At 38.4% G+C, this 20,332-nt stretch overlaps 1 protein-coding gene and 1 long non-coding RNA gene across 4 annotated transcripts in view; one reads left to right on the forward strand and one right to left on the reverse strand.

Moving 5' to 3' along the window:
* Positions 1 to 1,262: 1,262 nt before the first annotated feature.
* LOC128150768 (uncharacterized) lies at positions 1,263 to 19,530 on the reverse strand. Its single transcript, XR_008238171.1, has 3 exons — positions 19,419 to 19,530; positions 17,625 to 17,743; positions 1,263 to 1,344 (listed from the first exon to the last, which is right to left on the reverse strand). It is a non-coding gene; the product is annotated as an uncharacterized LOC128150768 (long non-coding RNA).
* The window catches only part of AQP9 (aquaporin 9), a 30,178-nt gene continuing 14,934 nt past the window's right edge, over positions 5,089 to 20,332 (forward strand). Inside the window, exons 1-3 of one of the 3 annotated variants that reach the window (XM_052807291.1) lie at positions 5,350 to 5,463; positions 5,556 to 5,614; positions 17,988 to 18,114. In XM_052807291.1, the coding sequence (XP_052663251.1) occupies positions 5,612 to 5,614; positions 17,988 to 18,114 (130 nt within the window). In that variant the 5' untranslated portion in view covers positions 5,350 to 5,463; positions 5,556 to 5,611. Of the gene's footprint in view, positions 5,464 to 5,555; positions 5,615 to 11,896; positions 12,007 to 17,987; positions 18,115 to 20,332 lie in introns of all 3 variants that reach the window. The other 2 variants (XM_052807292.1, XM_052807290.1) reach the window with 2 other exon arrangements.

Here is a 20,332-nt window from a genome sequence, read left to right on the forward strand (position 1 = left end):
AAGATTAAAGGTTTTGACAATGTATTCTATTCAGGTTAAGAAAACATAGGGCTTAGATCACTGCAAAGCCCATTGGGTATACTTTGAGGTTGTCTTCATGCTACATAGATATATTTACCAAGATATCTTTTGGTTTTAATAGCAAAGGTGAATTTAAAATTTTGATCTCCATTTTGAGGTCTTTTTGTGAAGAATTCAGAAAAGGAAAGAGTTATTTTAAAAGAAACATGCTGTGAATAATCTTCCCTTACATTTACTTTTCATGTACATTAACTGTTTGAGAAAAGGGAATACGCAGAAAAAAAGAGCAGGGAATCGGCTGCAGCAAAGTGTTTGTCTGTACTAAATTGATCTATTCCTTAAAAGCGAAAGTCTTCTTGTACTGAAACAGTCTTTTTCCAGATGCATTCAGAAAGTCAGACCTGCCCATACTGTAACCTACCAGCTAAGCTTATACCAGAACTGTATCCAGCACATTCAGAGGAAAGCACAGCCTAGTGCAGCAGATAACACTGGTGCACGTAACCATCTGTACAGCATTTCCCCAACACTCTCATGTTTTGCCAGCACTGACAGTCTTGTCATGGAGCCCTTTGGTGTGGAATGTTGTCTGTGCCCCACTATGCCAGTGCAGCTATTGCAGAGATTAAACCAGCTTGGAAACTCTCAGGGCCTACGTTATACACACACATATCTGTACAACAAGTTTTAAAACTTGCTATCGTAAATTATATAACTATATATAATATAGTTGTGCATGTAGTAATATCAGTTAAGCACTGAGGCCTAATGGTGTGCCCAGCCAATCAAGATCAAAGAAAATTTTGGGGTCCTGCTTTAGAGGAAGTCTGATTTAATTCTCCCCAAAATCAGTGTCAGCAACAGCAGACTTCAACAAGCTTTGAATAGGGCCTTAAAGACTATTAGCAAAAAGCTTGAAACACACGTGTGTTGTATTTTTGATCTCATATTCATGATCTGGACTGAAATATTTTATCTGGACACCGAGATCACAGAAATAGAGAAGAAAGAACAAAGAAATTCTCAAGGGGTCACCTCGCGTGCCTTGCTCCTCCTCCAAGGTAGGCTCAGCTAGATCTGAGCTGCACATTGCAGATGTTTGCCCCCATGAGCACTTTTTCACCAGGGACTACAGCAGAGACAAAGGCATTATCAGAAAACACAAGAACTAAAGAAATAGGTTTTTTACGTACTCAAAAAGCTTAGAATGCTGAATTACTGTGTGTTCAGATCTTCCTCACCTGAATTTTTTTCTTCGAGTTGCCCAGCAGCAGGATCAATCCATAAAACAGAGAATGTCCTTTAAGGACCACATAGCAGTTTCTGTATGAAAACATAAATATAAATTAGGCAAAGGCATTTGATTGGGGATGTGAATTATAGTAGATGTACACATTCACACTTTGTCTAATTCAACTAAAATCAGCAGATTTAGACTTAAAAATAATTTGGCTCATATTATTACAATACAAAAAATATGTGGTGTATTTATAGCCTTGGTCTCTCCAGCTGTGTTTGTTTAGGTTTTATTACATCAGTAATAAGAATTTATGTGATACTCTGAATAATGTGCTATTAAAAATTCAGTACAGTATATACTGTTACCCACGGGATTTAAACTGTGGGAGCTATGTGTATTATTCTCTACTTTGTTACTTCTCTATAGGAGTGAAGATTACTGTAAAAAAGGTTAGGTTATATGCACTGTGTGAATTCCTGTTCTGCTTAAATCCAGGTGAAGAGAAATAGTTCAGTCCAGACTGCCTTGGCGTAAGGGTCCCAAGGGTCTTAGTCTTGCAATCTAAGGTTACACTGATCACACATTCAAGCATGAACAATAACATCAACGTGCTTTTTGATGTCTTCAAAGAATGCCAATAGATTTGTGAGGCATAACCTCCTTTAAGAGAATCCATTTGATGCTTCTACAGAGTATCAGCTTTATCTGTCTGACCATTGATTTTATTCTTTACAACAGTTCATCTAATTTTCCTGGCATAGTAGTCACATTAGCAATTTTGTAGTTCCCATGTTCACCCTCGGAGGACTCTTTTGAAAGACCAGTGGATCACTGGTACATTTCCCATGTTCTATTTTGCTGGCATTAGGATTGGGTTCCACAAAAAAGAACCCACTGGGCAATAGCACTTCAGTAGCTGAACATATGAATCCCTTGGCAGAAACACTGCATAGCTCCAGCAATTAGTTACTGTTTAACTTATCAATTTCTCCTGAAGTCTTTCCTACTGACAATTCATTTTAGGACAACTCCTCACACTCAGTCCACCTAACGTTTGGTTCTTTAGCAAGGCAAATAATTCTTTAACTTTTTAGCTGTGCAGTTAGCCACCTTGAATGCTTCTTCTACATATTCATCCTCTATAGCTTTACTTACTCTCTTGCAGGACTCCTCTGGTGATGGAGTTTGAAAAAACTTATATTATTACTTCCACATTGTTGGCAAAATCTTAAAATCTTTTTGGCCAGCTCTGTTGTGGTTCTACATTTGATATGACATAGTTTATGCTTCTTCCATGCTCCTTGCTTATATACAACTTCCGTTTTTTAAGGATGTCTGCATTTTCTTCCCTCAAATGACACAGCTGTTGATATTTATGGTTGGCACTGCCAGTATCCTTACCCTTATGACTCTGGGACCAGGGCCCATGTCAGGGAAATCAGTAGAAAACTGTAATCACAATGTATTTTCTTTCCATTGTTCAACCAGGTGGTCCATTACATGTGACCAAAAGGCAGTAACATGGAGCGTGGATCACATGGGTTAGTAATGAAGGTCAAAGCTTTCATCGTGTTTATCTTTACATTTTACTTGTCTTTCTTGTAATGCTATGTATATATTTGTTAGATTTAGGAAATATATTTAGAACCTCTTTCTGAATGCAATAAAAGGAGAAACTTAATTCAAGTTTTCTGTGCTGCCCCCTTTTCTATTTGAAGATGATTCCCAACTGTAGCAGTGAATTTAAATTGCCAATCGTCAAAGGATTTAGCAAGGGAGCAATCATCCCCTATGTACTCTGTTCTTCTATACTTTCTTAGGGCATCTGCTTGAATCTGGTTATGGAGCTGAGGAGGACCTTTGGTCCAACTTAGCATCACAGTTCTTATTAATGGAGTTAAATCATATGATTTCTATAAAGTATTGAAGAAAATCTGAAGAAAGCAAATTTAAAATATATGTATTTGTCTCAGTTCTCCACCCTGTAAAGACAGAAAATTGTTATAAGGAAGGCAATTTGATCTGGACAAATGAGTAGGGGTTTCTGTCTCTGACATGTTATTGCCCTATTTTTAGTTGAAAAATAGCACTAATGCCTTCACACCTGTTATGAGACTAAACTAAGAGGTATCTGCATACTACTTTGTGAGGGAAACCTGCATCTGCATAAGGGAAAGAACTGCTATGGACAAACAACCGAAAATTGCTTTCATAAACGTATTTATTTATTTCTCATTTTCCTGGAAGAGAGGAAGTGGTTTATCTCATTCCTGCTGTAATGAATGGCCTCTCCGGCATCCTCCCTCAGTTCTACTGTATACATAATTCTGAAAGACTTATTTCACAGACATAATAAACATATTCTTCAGCATGCTGTGATAATTAAGGTCATGAATAATATCTTTGTTTTGCAGTGGTGTAGGGTAAAGGTTTTCAAACTGCCATACACATGCTATTTTCAGGGGCTTCCCAGAGGCAGCTTGCAGCTGTCTGTGCAAGTGCAGACCCGCACTACAGGCTGGTCCTGTAGTGCAGGACCTGTAGCACTCCTACAACAGAGCATGCCTGCTGCTGCACAGGTGCTTACCCTGGCTCATGCAGCACCAGTACAGATGCAGTCATCTCATAATTCATCAGCTCTGTGGCTTTCCACAGGCCAACATTTTCCGAATCAGCTAAAGGCAGAGTGGTATTTGAATGCAGAGGTAGAGAAAGGTGAGTAAAAGGACACAGAAAAGCAGTTAAAGGTTAAAATTGGGTGGTGGGGGTGAACAGGGTGGTTAAGGGCTGAAACTGGTGGTGGTGAATACAGCTGCAGGGAGCATGCATCAGGTCCTAGCTTGGGGCAAGTAAGAGCACTGATGGGATAACAGAAATGGCCCATTTGCCCAATCCTGTAAAGCTCTGTCCTATTCACAGCAGACAACAGTACTGACAGGCCTAAACATATTTACCACCAAGGTGAAAATGGTTTAGGACAGATACAAACCAAGGCACTGAGCATCTACAAACACATGCCAAAATAATCTACCAGAACTGGGCTAAGGTTTTGGTGTCAAGTCAAATAACAGAAAATACTTGTAAATCAACCAGACGGCATGTTAGTCAAGACAGTATCACATTTGATAAAACCATTCAAGATGCTTAAGAGATTAAGAGAGTAATATTTTTCTCTAGGAGGCCCAAGTCTTTGAGATATTCAGCAACTTCATGTCTTAAGACCATGGAAAATAATATTATAATGTTTCATATTGTAGCACCTATGCACTTTTAAGCTAAACATGTTGGAGACATATAGTCACGCAGTGCCTCACTTGCCTGTACTGCGTTATAGGGAGCCACTGGACTGAAGCAGATTTCATTAAATGTTCCTAATTTATTCTGCCTCGTTGTTTTTTTATAAACAGGGTGGGTCACTAGAGAGCAAGGCATTTAGTCCAAAAAGAGTATTGTGAGTGAATATACAAATTCAACATACTACACCAAGTTAATATTCCTCATTAGACACTGAAATCCCTCAGAAGTGACAGGATAGCAACTTTTGTTTACAGGGTAGAGCACAGCATTCTCACAAGCATTCATTCTCTTTCACAACCTCCCCTTGAATATTTTTTGGACAGCCAATAGCAGCATAGTTTAAATCCCAATCTAGGTCAGAGAGAAATTTTCAACCATATTTTGGTTCCTTATTTTGTGGTTTCTCTTTTTGCCTTTCTTTTTGATCTGGGTGACAGCAACAACTTCTTATTCATTTTTACAAAAAAAAAAAAAGTAACATAGCAGGAAAGGTAATGATTAATCCATTCTGCAAGAAAAAAAAAAGAGTTCTGATTGTGAACTTACTGGTATTATCTAACCAGTATAAATAGAAGTGTACTCAGAGAAGGCACAGGATGGAAAACTCATGATGAATTGTTAGGGCATGTTGAGTTGGTTCTGTCAATGCCTGCAGTCAGATGATTTCACTGGCTGTACAAGATAAAATCTCATATTTCAATGTATAAGTAAAAGTGTCAAAGTTCAGCTGAAGCAGGGACAAATACAGAACAATTTTTGTGTGTATTTGTAACTAGGACACCAGAGTAATAGAGGAAGCCAAAATGAGCCGGAAAAGCAAAAGGAGTTTAAAGGAGAAATTAGCCTTGAAGAACAGCTTGGTTAAAGAAGCCCTCTCAGAATTCCTGGGAACTTTTATATTGATAGTAAGTGTCAGCTGCTTTCCTTTCTTCCTACTAATCTAATGTTGGACAGTGCTTGTAAGGGGACATGTATGCTTTTTCTTGTACTGTACCAGAAGCGTGGTTACTGCCTGACAAACATTGTACAGCCTTGAATGAATTGCTTCTATTTATGGTAAGTTTGTAATTCCTTTCTTCACCTGATGTAATTATCACTGGCTATTAAAAACAGGTAGCTTTAGATATTACAATTGTCTGATAAGCATTTGATTTCATATAGGAACAGAATTTCAGTGAACTACCACGTTCTGAAAAATCCAGATATGCACAATGAACATTAATAATACTCTTGCTTTTGTTTTTTAAAAACTCAGCAGTTTATTCTACTTTCACTTCTATGCACAACTTCCATTTGCTTTAACAAACATAGTGTATTGCACATTAAGAGAATTTTAGCTGAGTTATTTTCCTGTGCAATATAGATATTTAGCTGTATGATTTGTAGTGAATTTATTGGGAGTTGCATTGCCAAACCTTCAGAGATTTTGTAAGTTAACTATTTTTTTTTCTTTTTAACTGTACTACATAAATTATACAGTTGCTTGGTCCTGTAGTACTGCTACAATTTAGGCAAATACCAAACCTCCCAATTTTCATATCCCCAGATTTTTTAAACTTAATTTCTTGCTCAATTTTTCTGTGCATTTTGCCCTGGGACACAGAGCTCTACCCTGTGATTTACCAGGGTAGAGAGCAGGCTCAGTAGCAGAGCTGGCAGTCAAGCAGCTAGAGTATTTATGCCAAACTCTTTCTTCCTCCTTTTAGTCTGAACAAGACAGTCTTGCTTATTGCTAAATATTTTATCATAGTGAAAGGACAGAAAAAAAAAGAAGCAGGCATAGTACTGACATAGTCTATTTTATAACTGTAACTATATTAGCTAAATTTCAAGTAAGTAATCTAAAAAATTCCAGTAGCTCATAAAATACATGAAAATAATGGTCTTTACTACACTTCAGCCAACTGAAGTGCACAGACACTAACGTAACATTATTCTCAAATTTAATACCATCCATAAGACATTACTACAGTAAGGAGCACATTCAGAAGCAAAGAGCACAAAGCACTTCACAAACATTAATGAATTAAGTGTCACAACACCCTGGTAAGGAGAGGAAATGTCATTATCTTCATTTTATGTATTAGCAAACCTGATTACAGGAGACTGCACAGGAAGCCTGTGGCAGAACTCTGAATGTAACCCAGATCACCTGACTTCCAGTACTCTGTCCTCGCCACAAGATCATCCTCCTCTTTCCATTAATACAATTAAGCAAGTGAAGAAAACGTATTAAAGTGCAGATTAGACAGCAAATGCTATTATTTAATGTCCTGCTGCACAAGACTAGAAAGAAATGCAAACCCAGAGCCCATTTTCTAGTATATTCACCATATGAATATAGTAGAAAATGAAGCTATGAAATTGTTGTTGATAACCTGACTTTCTCAATTCTATCTTACACTTTCTAGTTTCAACCTTGGCTTAAAGCAGAGGAGAGCCTCACAGGGATTGAACTGCAGCTTTCTCAGTGCTTGGATACCTCGGTTTATGTTTAGACTGCAGAAGTTAGCAGCAGTACAAAGTGTTTATTGTGAAGAAACTGACTTTTCTGCTGTTGTATATTGCTATTAGGCTCTGTCAGCCAGTAAGTAGTTTCTCTTTAAGAACAGATTAATATTAAACCCTTAACTTAAATTGGAGCTAATGAAAGGGGCAGCCTGGTAAGTCAGAGGGCAGAAATCCTTGAAAAACAGACACCATGTATGCAAAAGAAGTGAAAGCTTTCTTCCATCATCCTATTACTATGTCTTAATCCTGTCACAAAGTGAAAGTGAGATGAGAGTTCACGGCCTACAGCACAGTTGATTCAGATCCTTGCTGAAAGCCATTTCATGTCACTGCGATGGGTTTTACAGCCTGTAGGGAGCACCTGCACCAGGGAGTAAGGCAGGGACAAACCCTTCTATTACCCACAGACTCTGGAAGTCAATGCTAACTCTGCCTAAATCTGCGACCAACCTAGCACTTCTGAAAGTTAGCCAGGTGAAATTCTTTCCCTCCAAATCACCTATTTCTATTTTTTCTGGAGAACAACATCACGGGCCACATACTACTAAGGGCTTAAACTACCATCTTCGGTAACTCTCAAGCCTTGCAATGTTATTTTCCAAACTGGAAAATGTACAAACTGTAAGATTAATTTCAGGACATCTAGAAAGTCAAATCACTCATCAGGCAAAAACCAAGCCTTCACCTGGGGGTGAGAAGGGCTCTGCCTGCAACGTTAAACAGATTTGAGACAACAAGCCTTGAGAAAGTCACTGGGTATATGGTTCGGATAACATCTCTTGGTCATCCCTACTGACTATGCTGTGGTTTGCCTTGCAGCATGGTCTCAGAGCACGTAAACTGAATTCTTTTCAGATGAAACTAAAGTGGAAGGTGAGCTCCAGAATCACAGGAAATGTGCTGACCATTAATGGATGAATGGATGCTCAGTCTAGTGGGTCAGACTGGAGATACGCCTAAGTAATCCCTCCCGAGATGTCCATATTCAGGTTCTCTGAACCAGCTGCTTGCAGTGCACAACTTGATAATACAGACATAGCCCGTGTGAGCCCTTCTCTCTGCTTATCAAAGCTCCCAATTTCAACCTCTGAGGGTTCAGTGGGAAACACTAAACTCTAGGAACCTGCAAGTGCCCTGCTGTATAGGCGGATCCAATGGTATACAGAGCAGTTGCTGTTACCGCCTGTCTGGGTAATCCTGCTGGTGATTAGGCTATTTTACTCTTAGACCTATTCTGCTGGGGGAACAAGTATTTCTTTCAGTATCCAGCCTTGAATTATTCCCCAAGGCATAGCACAGCTGCTCTAATTACACTCTGGAACAAGAATTGGGGCAGAAAACCCAAAACGTACAGTCCATAACCAAATGCAAATTGCACGTTGTTTTGGTTACACTGAGCTTTTGGTTACTGTCTTGAACTATATCGTATTCACCTTATAAGGTTCCATCAAGCTGAGAAAATGTTGCACTTCACTTCTTATGATACTTCTATAAAGCAAATGGATGCAGTTTTAACATAACTAAGTTACATTTGCAGTACAGGCAATGAGGAGCACGCATTATCCTGGGTATTTATATTTGCAGATAATTTGTAAAGTCCTGCCCATTTCTTGCATTTACCTTGGTGCTGTCATGCGGTAAACCCCCAACCTGCAAAGTTTAATTGTGCCATTTGCAATTTAGAATAAGCATCCACAAAAACCACAATCTACCCATAAAGTTTTCAATGAACATTTGAAAAGGATACAACAGTTTTCCAGGAAGTGGATACTGAGTAATGTGGGTTTTACACAGTGTGTTTTGAACCAACTTTTGGGACAGGTCCCTCCAGCCTACACCTATGCAACAGGTCCCTGAGGTGGGAGAACACCCACCCATTTGTACCATGGTGGCTGAGAGGCCCATGCACACACACGTTTCCCAGCCTCTGACACAGCCTCAGCTTTCTGTAGCTGGGGCTGCCCGAGGCCTCCCTTGAGACAGAGCTCTCTAGACACCTTTTTGTTCTCCAACGCATCTCCTGGTTCAGTATATTTCCTCTTGGGGGTCCTGTGGATTAGTCTGGGGGACAACATCTAGGTGCCAGCACAGAAGAGTCAAGAAGCCATGCTGCATCAGGTAGATGGTTTATGTGACTTTTCAGTGAGTCTGTCTGGAACTCACCTATCCAACTGCCTCTGCTTTTAATCATGCTTCTCTCCATATTTCCCCTTTGGAACTTGGCTGCATTGCTCTCAAACAAAATGGGATTTACTCTGGCTTATGCCATTAAGTATATCTGAATTGCAACAGTTCCAAAAAGAGATGCCAAATGGGCCATGTTGCTTCCTTTAGCGGCTACTGCTCACCTAACATAGTTTTTATTTCATTTTCTCTCTCAAGAGCTTCTTACTAAACACAGTTTCCCAGAAAGGAGCTGCACAGGAGCCAGTATCTCCTGAGTCGAGAGCTGTGTATGCTTCCTTGCTGAAACAGAACACAGGCTTCCATTTAGCATTATAAAGACAAGTCGGTAGTATATATATTCATATCCCAAAGCTTAGTCTCCAACTGGAGGTGGGGATCCTCTTACAAAATTCCCACGGAAGCAAATGTTTATGTGTGCATAGAGGATGCAGTGCAAGAGCATGAATTGAATGCATGACACCCCACGCTGCAAACAGTCCAACTAATGAGAAGGAAGGGCATTTATCTTTTGCACATCAAAATCTTCATTATGTAAGTTATCACCCCTGCTTTGTTGCGGAGTTTAGTCTTGCCTGAAAAATCTTTAAGTATGACATTCCATGGATTTACTCAGTCCAGAAGATTAAAATTCAAACAACTTTTCCATATCTTTCTTTTTGTGGCCCTACATTGCAGTGCATGTTAATTACAATACTGTATGGTAATATATATCCCTTATTCTAAACATGTGTTAGAATCCTCATTACATGATGTTATTACATGAAAGCAGATGTAGCTTTTGATCGCTTACTCCTTAAATAAGTGTTTAGTGTTTAATACAAAATTACTACTTAGAAATTTTAAACAAAGATAAATTCCATGTTCTAAATTTTTGTGAAAGGGAGACTCTTTCTTTGTATAGGATGAAATTGCTTACAGCGAGTTTAGTTTTAAGGTAGAAAACTAAATAGCAGTAGCTTCTAACAGCTACCTCGTTTGCCATCAGCAATGAATTTCCTGGAGTAGAGAATCTTGTATAATTAGGTCTTAGTAAACTTAAGTTTGTCAAAGCTAGATAAAAAAGGTTATTAAAACTTATTTATCATTGGTATTTTGATATGTCACTCAACAGTTTTTTAAATATTATACAATGCTACAAATACCATGGGCCTTAGCAATATTTGCACTCTGGAAAGCAGCTCTTGTGTCACAGAGATCCATACATTAGGGTCTCTAGCAGCAATACTATAGTACAACCAATAAATAATAAAAGTCACTCATCAATCTAATGTCATAGAATTTAATCCTGCACTTCCAGACCAAAACTGCTCATTTTATGGGAATAAGATGCTTCCTTTCCCTGTCATCACCAACTCGGAGTCCTTTCTGTTTCTGCAATTGTATCAGTTGCCTATGTTTTGATGGCATGAAGTTTTGCTAATGATTCTGCTGAAGATGTGCAAAGTCTTCCTCTTTCTTGCAACTGTATTAAATCAGCATTGCAAACAGAAGTCAAAGTAGTAATGAAGACCCTTAGTTGTGCTGAGGTTAAGGAACTGTTCTTGCACACTGGTTTATTTCTATAATTTTACTATTATCAAAATAAATTAACTTTTTTTTTTTTACTTTTCTCTAGAAAATACTTCTATTTCCCTGAAGTCATTCTTTAATTCAGCTGAATAGTTAGCAGTGTGAAAGAACTGAAAGGAAGGTTACCTAATTTTTCTTTTACCTTGAAATGTTTATTACGGCAAATAATTCTGAAAAGTCACAGGAAATCTTTTGTTTTCAATACAAACTTAAGTTTTCCAGTATATGACATTTTAAACTTTCTGGTGACTCAGATGTTCTGTGTTGCATGAAAGTTTTAAAAGAGAATTATCTTCATCTCTGCAACATCAGCCCCAACATATAACTCAGCTCTCATTGTTTAACCAAGAGGTTCCATTAAGTTGAACTTAATTTTCCAATACCTTTTTCTGTAGATACACTTTTTTCCAGAAAGTTTGCATCTATAGGGCTGAAGTGTAGGCACTCTTCCTGAGCCTCACAGCAGACTTGCATCCTTCCAACATTCAACTGCGAGTGCAAAACTTGCATTTACGTTTTACAGACACAAATTTACAGGCTGTTTTCTCAAAAGTTTTGCCAAATAAAAAAAAAAGGTAATAAAAGTAATAACTTTTAAAAACTGTCATAAACAGTTGGAGAACAGAATAAAAGATAATAAATGCAGTTCATGCCATACAGTGAGTTTATATCTTTGTGATCTCAACATTTCAATAAACCATTTTGGCTAAAAGTGAATTCTAGTGAGCCCTCCAGTCCGTGGTCTGGTTTAAAGGCAAACTTGACTCAGTTCCTCTAACCCATTCCTCAACAGTTTCTTTACTTTTAAAAGCATTCAGCTTTTTTTTCCAACAGAAAACAGCTTAGGAAGAGAACATACTGAGGCTTTAATTACTCATAACCATGCACCTCCAAGCATGAGGACACAGCAAAGATCCAGCTACCCTGTTTCTGCACAAAGAGTAAATGCAAAGATACATGTACCCTTATACTCTGAAGGGAGGACAGAAAACCTCCTTTCTCAGAAACTGCAATGCCTGCTCCTGCACTCTCCGAATTTTAAGGGTTTAGAAAGATTTTTAATCTTTTCAGTTGGTGTAGGAAGCAAAGCAGAGAAGCACATCTCAGCTCAAGAATAAATGAGTAACCGGGGAGGGAAGCAGCACCTGAATAGGCTCTTTTTCTCCTCAAGAAGCTACTAGGTAAGATTTTCTTCCCTTGCCTAGCCTTTTCTTCCTAGCCCCTTTGCAAGGGGCCATGTTTCACTCCTGAAAGTTTGTATCTAAATATGAAATGTTTCATTTCCTTTCTCTCCTGAATTTCTAAAACTTAGTAAGAACATAAAAATAATCTTCACTGAAGAAACTGACTCAAGCCAGTTGCCCTATATAATTCAGGAAAAAAAAGCATTTTAGCATTTCATGATGAAGAGTACAATATTAATCACAATAAAATATGAGAGAATGCAGACCTTTGCATTCTCTCCAGGTGATTTCAAGCTTTTATTTGTCTCTTATTGCATGTGCAAAAGCAATAATAAAAATTTAAAAGCATCAGTTTATATAACACAGCATAGTCTGTCCCTCAATATTTTCACTGTATTTTTTCCCACAGAGCAATTTGAACCAGATCTTTATATGTTTTAAAAGCTTTATATACACAATTCATCCAAAGCCTTATTAAAATTTACATTCATGTCTCCAAGTAGTAATGCTTTCTGTCGTTAAAAAAATGGTTTCAAAATGGCAATCATTTTAAGGCTTATGTCTACACTATTTAATTAACTGAATGATAAGGGGTTTTTTCAAACCCTTATTTTATTAGATAGTAAGTCTGAAAAAAATAAAGGGTAAATCCATTTGAACCCAAGAGGATATTGGTTGTGTCCCAGGAGATTATCAGGAGAACGGATATAGGGATTTTTTATTACTCCAAGTTTGATTAAATTGTAATGTACAGAAATCCTCCCCCCCAAATATTTAATTAATGATAAAATAAGAGCGACATGCTTTTAAAATATTTAAAATTTACTTGACCGGTAAGCTGTATTTTTATCTCACCTTAAAAATTTTAAGTACTATCTGATTTAACAAAAGATAGGAAGTATTAAACATGAAATTAGATGAAGATTGCTCTTTCCTGGAAGAACAGGAGTTTCCTGCAACTTGAATTCTTGCAGAGCTAATGCCCTGAATTTTAGTAGATCTAACATGTCTCTATTTTTATTGCTGTTAGCATTACTGTCCCTAATGAAAGAATGCTTAGGAGCCCAGTCTGAATTAAGGCCCTACATAATGCACAAACATAGCAAAAATATGTCTCTGTATAGAAAGAGTTCCTAATCCATTATAAAACACCTTATTATGAAACACAGTAGGTAAATTCTTAAGCAGACTTGCTTTGTAAATAAAGAGATTGGAAATGAAAGCGAGTTCTAAAATACACTCCAAATTAAAGACCTTTAGAAGGACACCAACAATTTAGTAATCAGCCCCTCTGAAAAGTTTATTTACTACTTTTAAGCGCAACACCCAAACTAACCCTATATGGAAATATTAATGGGGGGCAGGGGGAACTGTACAAGACTACAGTAAACTACAACCAACCTTCTAACATTTTCATGGGCAATTTTTGTCAGAGATCCCTACCTGCAGTGAAGGGCAAACGCAATCACTTCTCCCATCTCCCAAAGGAGTCTCTGCCTCTTCCCACCTGTATCCCTGCTTTTAAGGGCCTAAATATGTGGTGCTAAGTCTGACTGCTTGGAGAAGTCACAGAGGTTTCCCTAAGAAGTGAAATAGCAGGGCTTGCTCTCATGTCCTCAAGTGTCCCAGCAATATCGCTCTGCTTCCACAGATTCAGAACGGGTAACTTTAGGACAGCGCAAGGACACTCACCGCAAGCACAGAGCTTGAGCCTAACGCACTGCACTGCCCCTGAGAGCCCGTCCGCTTCACAGCACTGCACAGGAACATGCGCAGGTGCGGCAGAATCTAGAGCAGTACTGCAGGTCCGTCCAGTCTGAAAAAGGGGAGCAGACAAGTTGCAGGCTAGCAGGAACAGTAGGAGAACATAGGCGGGAGCGTGGCATGGGAAAGGGGCCGGGTTGCCCCCTCACCTGAACAAAAGCATCCTTACAGAAAATTGTGAATTGGTGGAGGGATCCTTGGAGATTCTTCATAATCAGCTGTGGTTGTTTAAGTAGGGTTCTGTCCTGAAAACTGTCTAAAATAGAAATTCTGAACTATTTTTCTAGCGTTTCCCGATTGAAGGTGTACAGCTTATAATTAAAATATGATTTTTTTGTAACTGCTGACTCTGTATTCCTTATAGCACAGTGAATTCTTATATTCATGTAGAGCATCGTCAGTTGTGTGGCCATGAAGGCCATACTCTGCCCGAAGGGCCATGATGGTACCCCACCATAGGTATGTAACTCACCAGAGCTTGGCAGCTGGTGATGTACAAGATATACCAAAACACACATCATTGTCTCCATGCTGCTAAAAAGCAGGAGACTTGGCTGCTGCTTTAATGTTACAGTAAGAGTGTATGGCTATGAATGCACACTACCACTAGATCTGTTCGATAAGAAGGGGCCTTTTTATATAAGCATTCTGCTTTAAGATGTCTAAAGCTCTACAGGCCATGTAGAAAAATAGATTCCCTAAAATTCTGGATTCAGATCTTGCAGGAAATCGAAATCCTATTTACACTGAAAATTGCTATTACAAGCATTTGCAAAAATCCTGAAAATAGCACAGATGGAGGCAAAATGATCTTTAGTCTCTCTGATGAGTGGGATAGAGACAAAGTTCTGCAAGCTTCCAGGGGCTAACAGGACATTACGCTCATTGGAAGCCTGTTGTTTTCCTTTCCTAACATAAGTCTTGTTACCCAAGACAAAGAGAAGGATCTAAAGTCTATGAAGCAAGTTTTTGGCAGAGAATGCGCAGACAGCTATTCCACACCTGAACAGGTTATTTATGACAGCAATCTAATTACTTTGTGAACAAAAAGTCAGTACTGAAGCTACTCCAGTAAATTTAAGCAGATCAGACTACAGACAACTGCTAAGATGAAAACCTGCTAATATAAGGTAAGACAAGATAAGATAAAGAGATCTGGCTATATTATACTGTAAATTAAACTCCCATTGACTCCATGTGCTTCAATCAATGAGTTTGTGTGGGTGCAGCTGATGGCTGAGCTTGGCCTAGAAACTCAGAATATTTAGTTACAACTTGATGATCTAGTTGGTCTTAACTCAGCCGAGCAAAGATTCACAGGGTATTAAATTGCTGCTCCTGTAATTACATGATTAGGTGATAGTTTCCAGTTATGTCAACCTAGCTACAGTAGGTATGAGAAATTTTTTTTCTCTGCTTCTTAAAATGACGACAGATGGAGGCAATATTACCGTAACATGGTTCAGATTTGCAGGTTCAGCTCCCAGCTGCCCCATCCCAGAATGGGCACACACTGACTGTGCCTGCAGTAGCAGCCATTCGTCGTACATGAGCAGGCAGCCATTTACCAACATCCACCGAGCAAGAAGCCAGTGCAGCTGTGTTCAAGCTTGCTTGTACACCTTCTTGTTTGTAGACTGAGTTTTCTGAGACTGGTTAGCACAAAAAGGGAGTGTCTGGAGTTGCATATTTCCCTATGATGTACAGAGTGGAAGCCTCTATGCAAGAGGACTACACAGCTGTTTCTGTATGATTCTCCACAGTTCTGGTAAATAGGGAAGGGAGGCCACAGCCTACATCCTATTTCCTTCCCTCTTCTTGTGAATTTGTAGTTGATATACACAGATGTGGTTACTGTCCCTTATCCTTTTCTATACCCATCTTCCCCACTCCTGTTCTCTTTTTTCATCGTTCTTACAGAAAGGGGTAATGTTTTCAAAAGAATGGCCTTTTCTTGAATCTGCAAAAAACTTTGTCTATGCCATTTCAGAACACAAGTGCATACTTGTAGATCTAACTGCTTGCCTGAACGCAAACTGCACCCCGGTGTACACAGGGCCCCAGAACAGCCTACCGAACTTGCTCCATGTCTGAGCCATATCTTTCACAAAATCTTGCTTGGTGCAATTTCTGGAATACTCCCTTTGAGAAGTCTGGAAAATGAAGGCTAGAGCATGCTAATTCCACCTCCTCGAGGCTTGTGCCCTAGTCTTAAACTTTATAAATTCCAGCATACCCATTCTTTCCATATTAATTAAACATATAAATACATGAGTAGAATTGTCTTACACGACATTTTAAAGATACATGTAATTTCAGCTGCGAATAACTAAAATATATTTTGGTTTGGTTTTATATCTGTATGTGCATTTGTGCTTACCATTTGAATTGCTAGGTATATGATACTAATGACAATGAGAGAACGCCTAACATAAGCTTATGTCATCCATTGCACAGCAGTTAACAGCGGCTTGGAATATGTCTTGTAACTTTCAATTATACAGTCCAATAAACTACTGCTATCTAACACCACCCTACCCTTACGTAACCTGACAGCTGTAAGACTTTGGCACCAGACAGTGTTTTGTTTGCTTGCATGATTATAACCTCAAGGCAAGAACTGCACCTGGGTGTATGACAGAGTCTTGGGGCACTTTAACAGAAACTCCGTCTGCATTGCAAAGCTGGTTAAAAGTATAATTTTATTGAGAGCTTTTCTGTCACATTTTGGTATTAGTTAAACCCCTGGGGGAAATAATGGAAACAAAAGTATGATTTTTGCCTGTTTAAATTGTATCTATTCTAGCAGGACTTGCTTCTTAAACCTCAATCAACAACTCTTTTTGGTACAGTCTATTTCTAAGGCAGGAGAGATTTTTCCATTACTTTGCAGTTTCTGAATGCAACTGCCTTGCAACTGAAAATAAGCATGTCTAAAAGAACTAAATTTTATGCATTCAAATAGGCATAGTTAGGAAGAATATTTACAATACAGTCATTGGTGACACACACTAATGGCAGAACACTAAAGCGAAGCAAGGAGATTAGCCAAAGCAACTGCATTGGCTAAGATGGAATGATTTTATACGCAGAAAAAAAAAAAATCTGATTCACCTGTACCGTCAAAGGAGGAATATATATCTCTCTCTATATAAAAATATGTATCTCCAATTTAACATCAAAGTAATTAAGGTTGCTCAAGATAAATCTAGTCACATCCCAGAAAAGATAAGATTCAGGTCACTTACAGTTGCAGAGAAGCAAAAGTTTTCAGACTATAGGTATTATTTGATATCTTCTGTAGAGTGTTGGGTCCTTATTCAGCAAAGCACTTAGGCATATATTTTAAAAGAAGATTTCCAAAGACAGAAATTGATTTCTGGCAGAAATGGGTCAGCTAGGCTGTCTTAAACTGAAGGCCTTTTGTACCTTTGAAAATCTTTCCTACCAACTTTAATAGGACCTAAACATATGCTTGAAGCTAAGCAGAAACTTTAGAATTGAATATACATGATCTTAAGCATACATTTAAATGTGTTGCTGAACTTCATTCTGAGGGGAACCAACATAAAATGGAAGCCAGTTTAAATCCATTGAAGAATACTCCAATGTGAATTATTCAGTAATCCCCACTCCAGTTAATTGTTCAAGCTGCAGAGCCAGTGAAATATTCCGATAGAGCAATATATGATATCAAGGCAGCACAACAGTAACACACACTCTAATGTCCAGAAAGCTGTCTCATTCCAGAGTTTCAGCATTAAACATTAAAAGCTTTTTGAACTATCTTTCATAACTTTTCTAGTAATTTTTTCATTGCTTATAACAACAATCTGGAACTGACAACTTACCACACAGAATTAATTCCCTCTTCACTTTCAGATGCAGAGATTTGTTGTAGAGGCTGTGAGATCTTGTTTAGGCTCCAAGTTCTGATCTGTTTCCCATCATTGTACTTGAAAACTGTTTTCTGGGGAGAGAGAGGTCCTTATTAGCAGAGATTCTTCCTGGTCACAGAGCAGGGGAAAATAAAGAGTAAATGCTCATTGCAGCAAAGGCAACAATGGCACACATGCCACTAATCTCAAATTCTAGCATTTTTTCAATATTTAACAACATTTTCAGCTATACCTGGACAGCAGCAGGAGTTGCAAACTAGCCAATAACATTTGACAGACACACTCATGGTTTTACGTCTCTCTTTCAAAATACAGGCACTTGGATGTGGGTGTGTAGGACAGGCTGTCCTTAGCCGAGGAGCCCATGGTGGGCCCATGACAGTATCAGTTGGATTTGCAATGGCAGTCACCATAGCAGTGTATGTGTCTGGGGGGGTTTCTGGTAAGTGACTTTTTTCTTCTATAGCATTTATTGCCACAGATTTAAGGCTACCTTATTAAATTACTTCCATTTCATGGTATAAACAATTATGTATCTAGCAATAGCAAGCACCATTACAGCGGAATCTGCATCAGAGTTTCATTAGTACATCTTTTGTGTTCTTGTTTCCCTCTATTCTTTGCATTTGGCAAAATCTTCCACCAAATTCTGATGTGAACTAGTGTGCAAACCTTGGCAGACCTCTGGCTTTTATGGAAAGTGGCCTGTGCAAACCAGAAATCTGCTTGGTCTTGCTTTGAAAATTCTGTCAGTAGAGATGATCCTGGACAGCACAGGCACTGCATTTAAGGAAATAACCATGAAAAGCTTACAGAATCCAGCAGTCACCAGCTAAAATGGTTGCCAGCTAGGTAGAAGTTAGAATGACCCACTAATGGGTATAATGAGCAGGGTTCACCTTAGAGAATGCAATTTATCTCTTCATGTCCTATGACAGGCAGCAGCAAGTCTGCTCCTGTCTGCTTATTCGCAGAAGCAGCAAACCACAGAAAGCAGAAAAAGCAAAAAGATTCAGTACTAGAGATACATTCCGTGATACACTGCCAATGTACTGTCATTGCCCCTTTGTTTCTGCTATAACATTTCCTCAATATATATTGGTCAGGAATCTCTCTTATCTGTAGCTGGGCTAACTGATCAGTGTCTATGTGTGCCATATTGGATGGTGCTTTGTCTCCTATTTCCACCATTCAGTTTGGCCAAATTAATATCAGAAACATTAGCATAAGTGCATTTAACATTTAAATTCTCTCTTTAAAATAGAAAATGATGGGTTGTAATAATACAGTGTTATGTATTATAATACACAATACTCCGTGTTGTATGTGGAGTTTATATTGCCCTCTTGTACTCCAGTTCTCATAGAGGAATTTCTTACCCTTCGTAAAGAGGGTAAAGCCAATGTGGGCTGGTATCTCTAGGTATAACTAGGCCATTATAAATAGCTGCTACAGCAGAAATTACTGTAGCCATTTGTCTTCTCTTTTACAAATTCTTTTACAGAGACACCACGCATGAGGAGGTTTCTAAGTTCACATTAGAAAGTGCTCAAGGTACAGCAAAACAGGCAGTCCTTGTTATTGTCATTGAAACAGAGCAGAATGGTTCCTTAATATCACACAAAGTTAATTCAGCAGTACATACCTATTATCTGAACAACTTTAAGGTACAGCCTTTGGTTTACATGTAGGCAGGTGAACTCTTCTAATGCAGTATCATGAAAAAAATCCTGTAAAGACACAAACCTGTCCTACATTTGCATCTTTAAGGGATATTCATCTCCATTATATAGAAGATTAGAGTTCAATCCCAGCAGGGCAGAGCAGTTGCAGATGTTGCAGTATTGTGTTTCCTGTGTTTGTCCCATGACAAAGGATTCTGCATGCAGTGCATTTTCTTCCTGAAAGAATAGGAAAAGATATTTCAATAGGCTGTGACTATCCAACATAGAATTACTAGTGAACACTTTAGAATACCACTTCCTATATAGAATTTGTTAGCAAATTCTGTGGCGCTCTGACCATGAAGTCTCATGTTTAAGTACTGCTAAAATATTTTGCATCAGTTCTTCATGAAATTCTAAATTCATAGTAACATAAAATATATAATCTACATATTTGGTGAATTTGAGCTCTTTTATCTAGGAAAAATACCTTTTTTTGCTTTTTCTCCACCTAATTTTCCTCCATGTCTAGATAATTTCCCACCATTTTTTCCAACTTAACACTTCAGACAAACTCATGACTATGATCACTACAACTACAAAAGAATGGGGAACACACTGTCCAAAGTGAACTTTTTTTTTTTAACCAGGAAACCACCAGTGGCACAGGAACCAAGAATCTTTTAACTCCCCTATCTCAGCATGAGAGCCTTCAACTAGACTTTTCCTTTCCAGATTTAATGTTAATCAGACATCTCTACTATTATTATGACTTGTCCTGGCCATCATAATCACCCTGTATTATATACAGGTGGGGAACAATATCAGGTGTTGAAAGAAAGGAAAATTATTCATTCCAGCTAGAGTAAAGAACAAAAGACAAGAAAACAATTTAACAAAATTCAGATGAAGGGCTGTTAAATAAGGTGTCATCCATCTATTTGCTCTGTGCTGAAAAATTTGAAACACAGTGAGGAATTCAAAATTAATTCAAGA

Source organism: Harpia harpyja, chromosome 14, assembly GCF_026419915.1.
Source record: "Harpia harpyja isolate bHarHar1 chromosome 14, bHarHar1 primary haplotype, whole genome shotgun sequence".
Lineage (NCBI taxonomy): Eukaryota > Metazoa > Chordata > Aves > Accipitriformes > Accipitridae > Harpia > Harpia harpyja.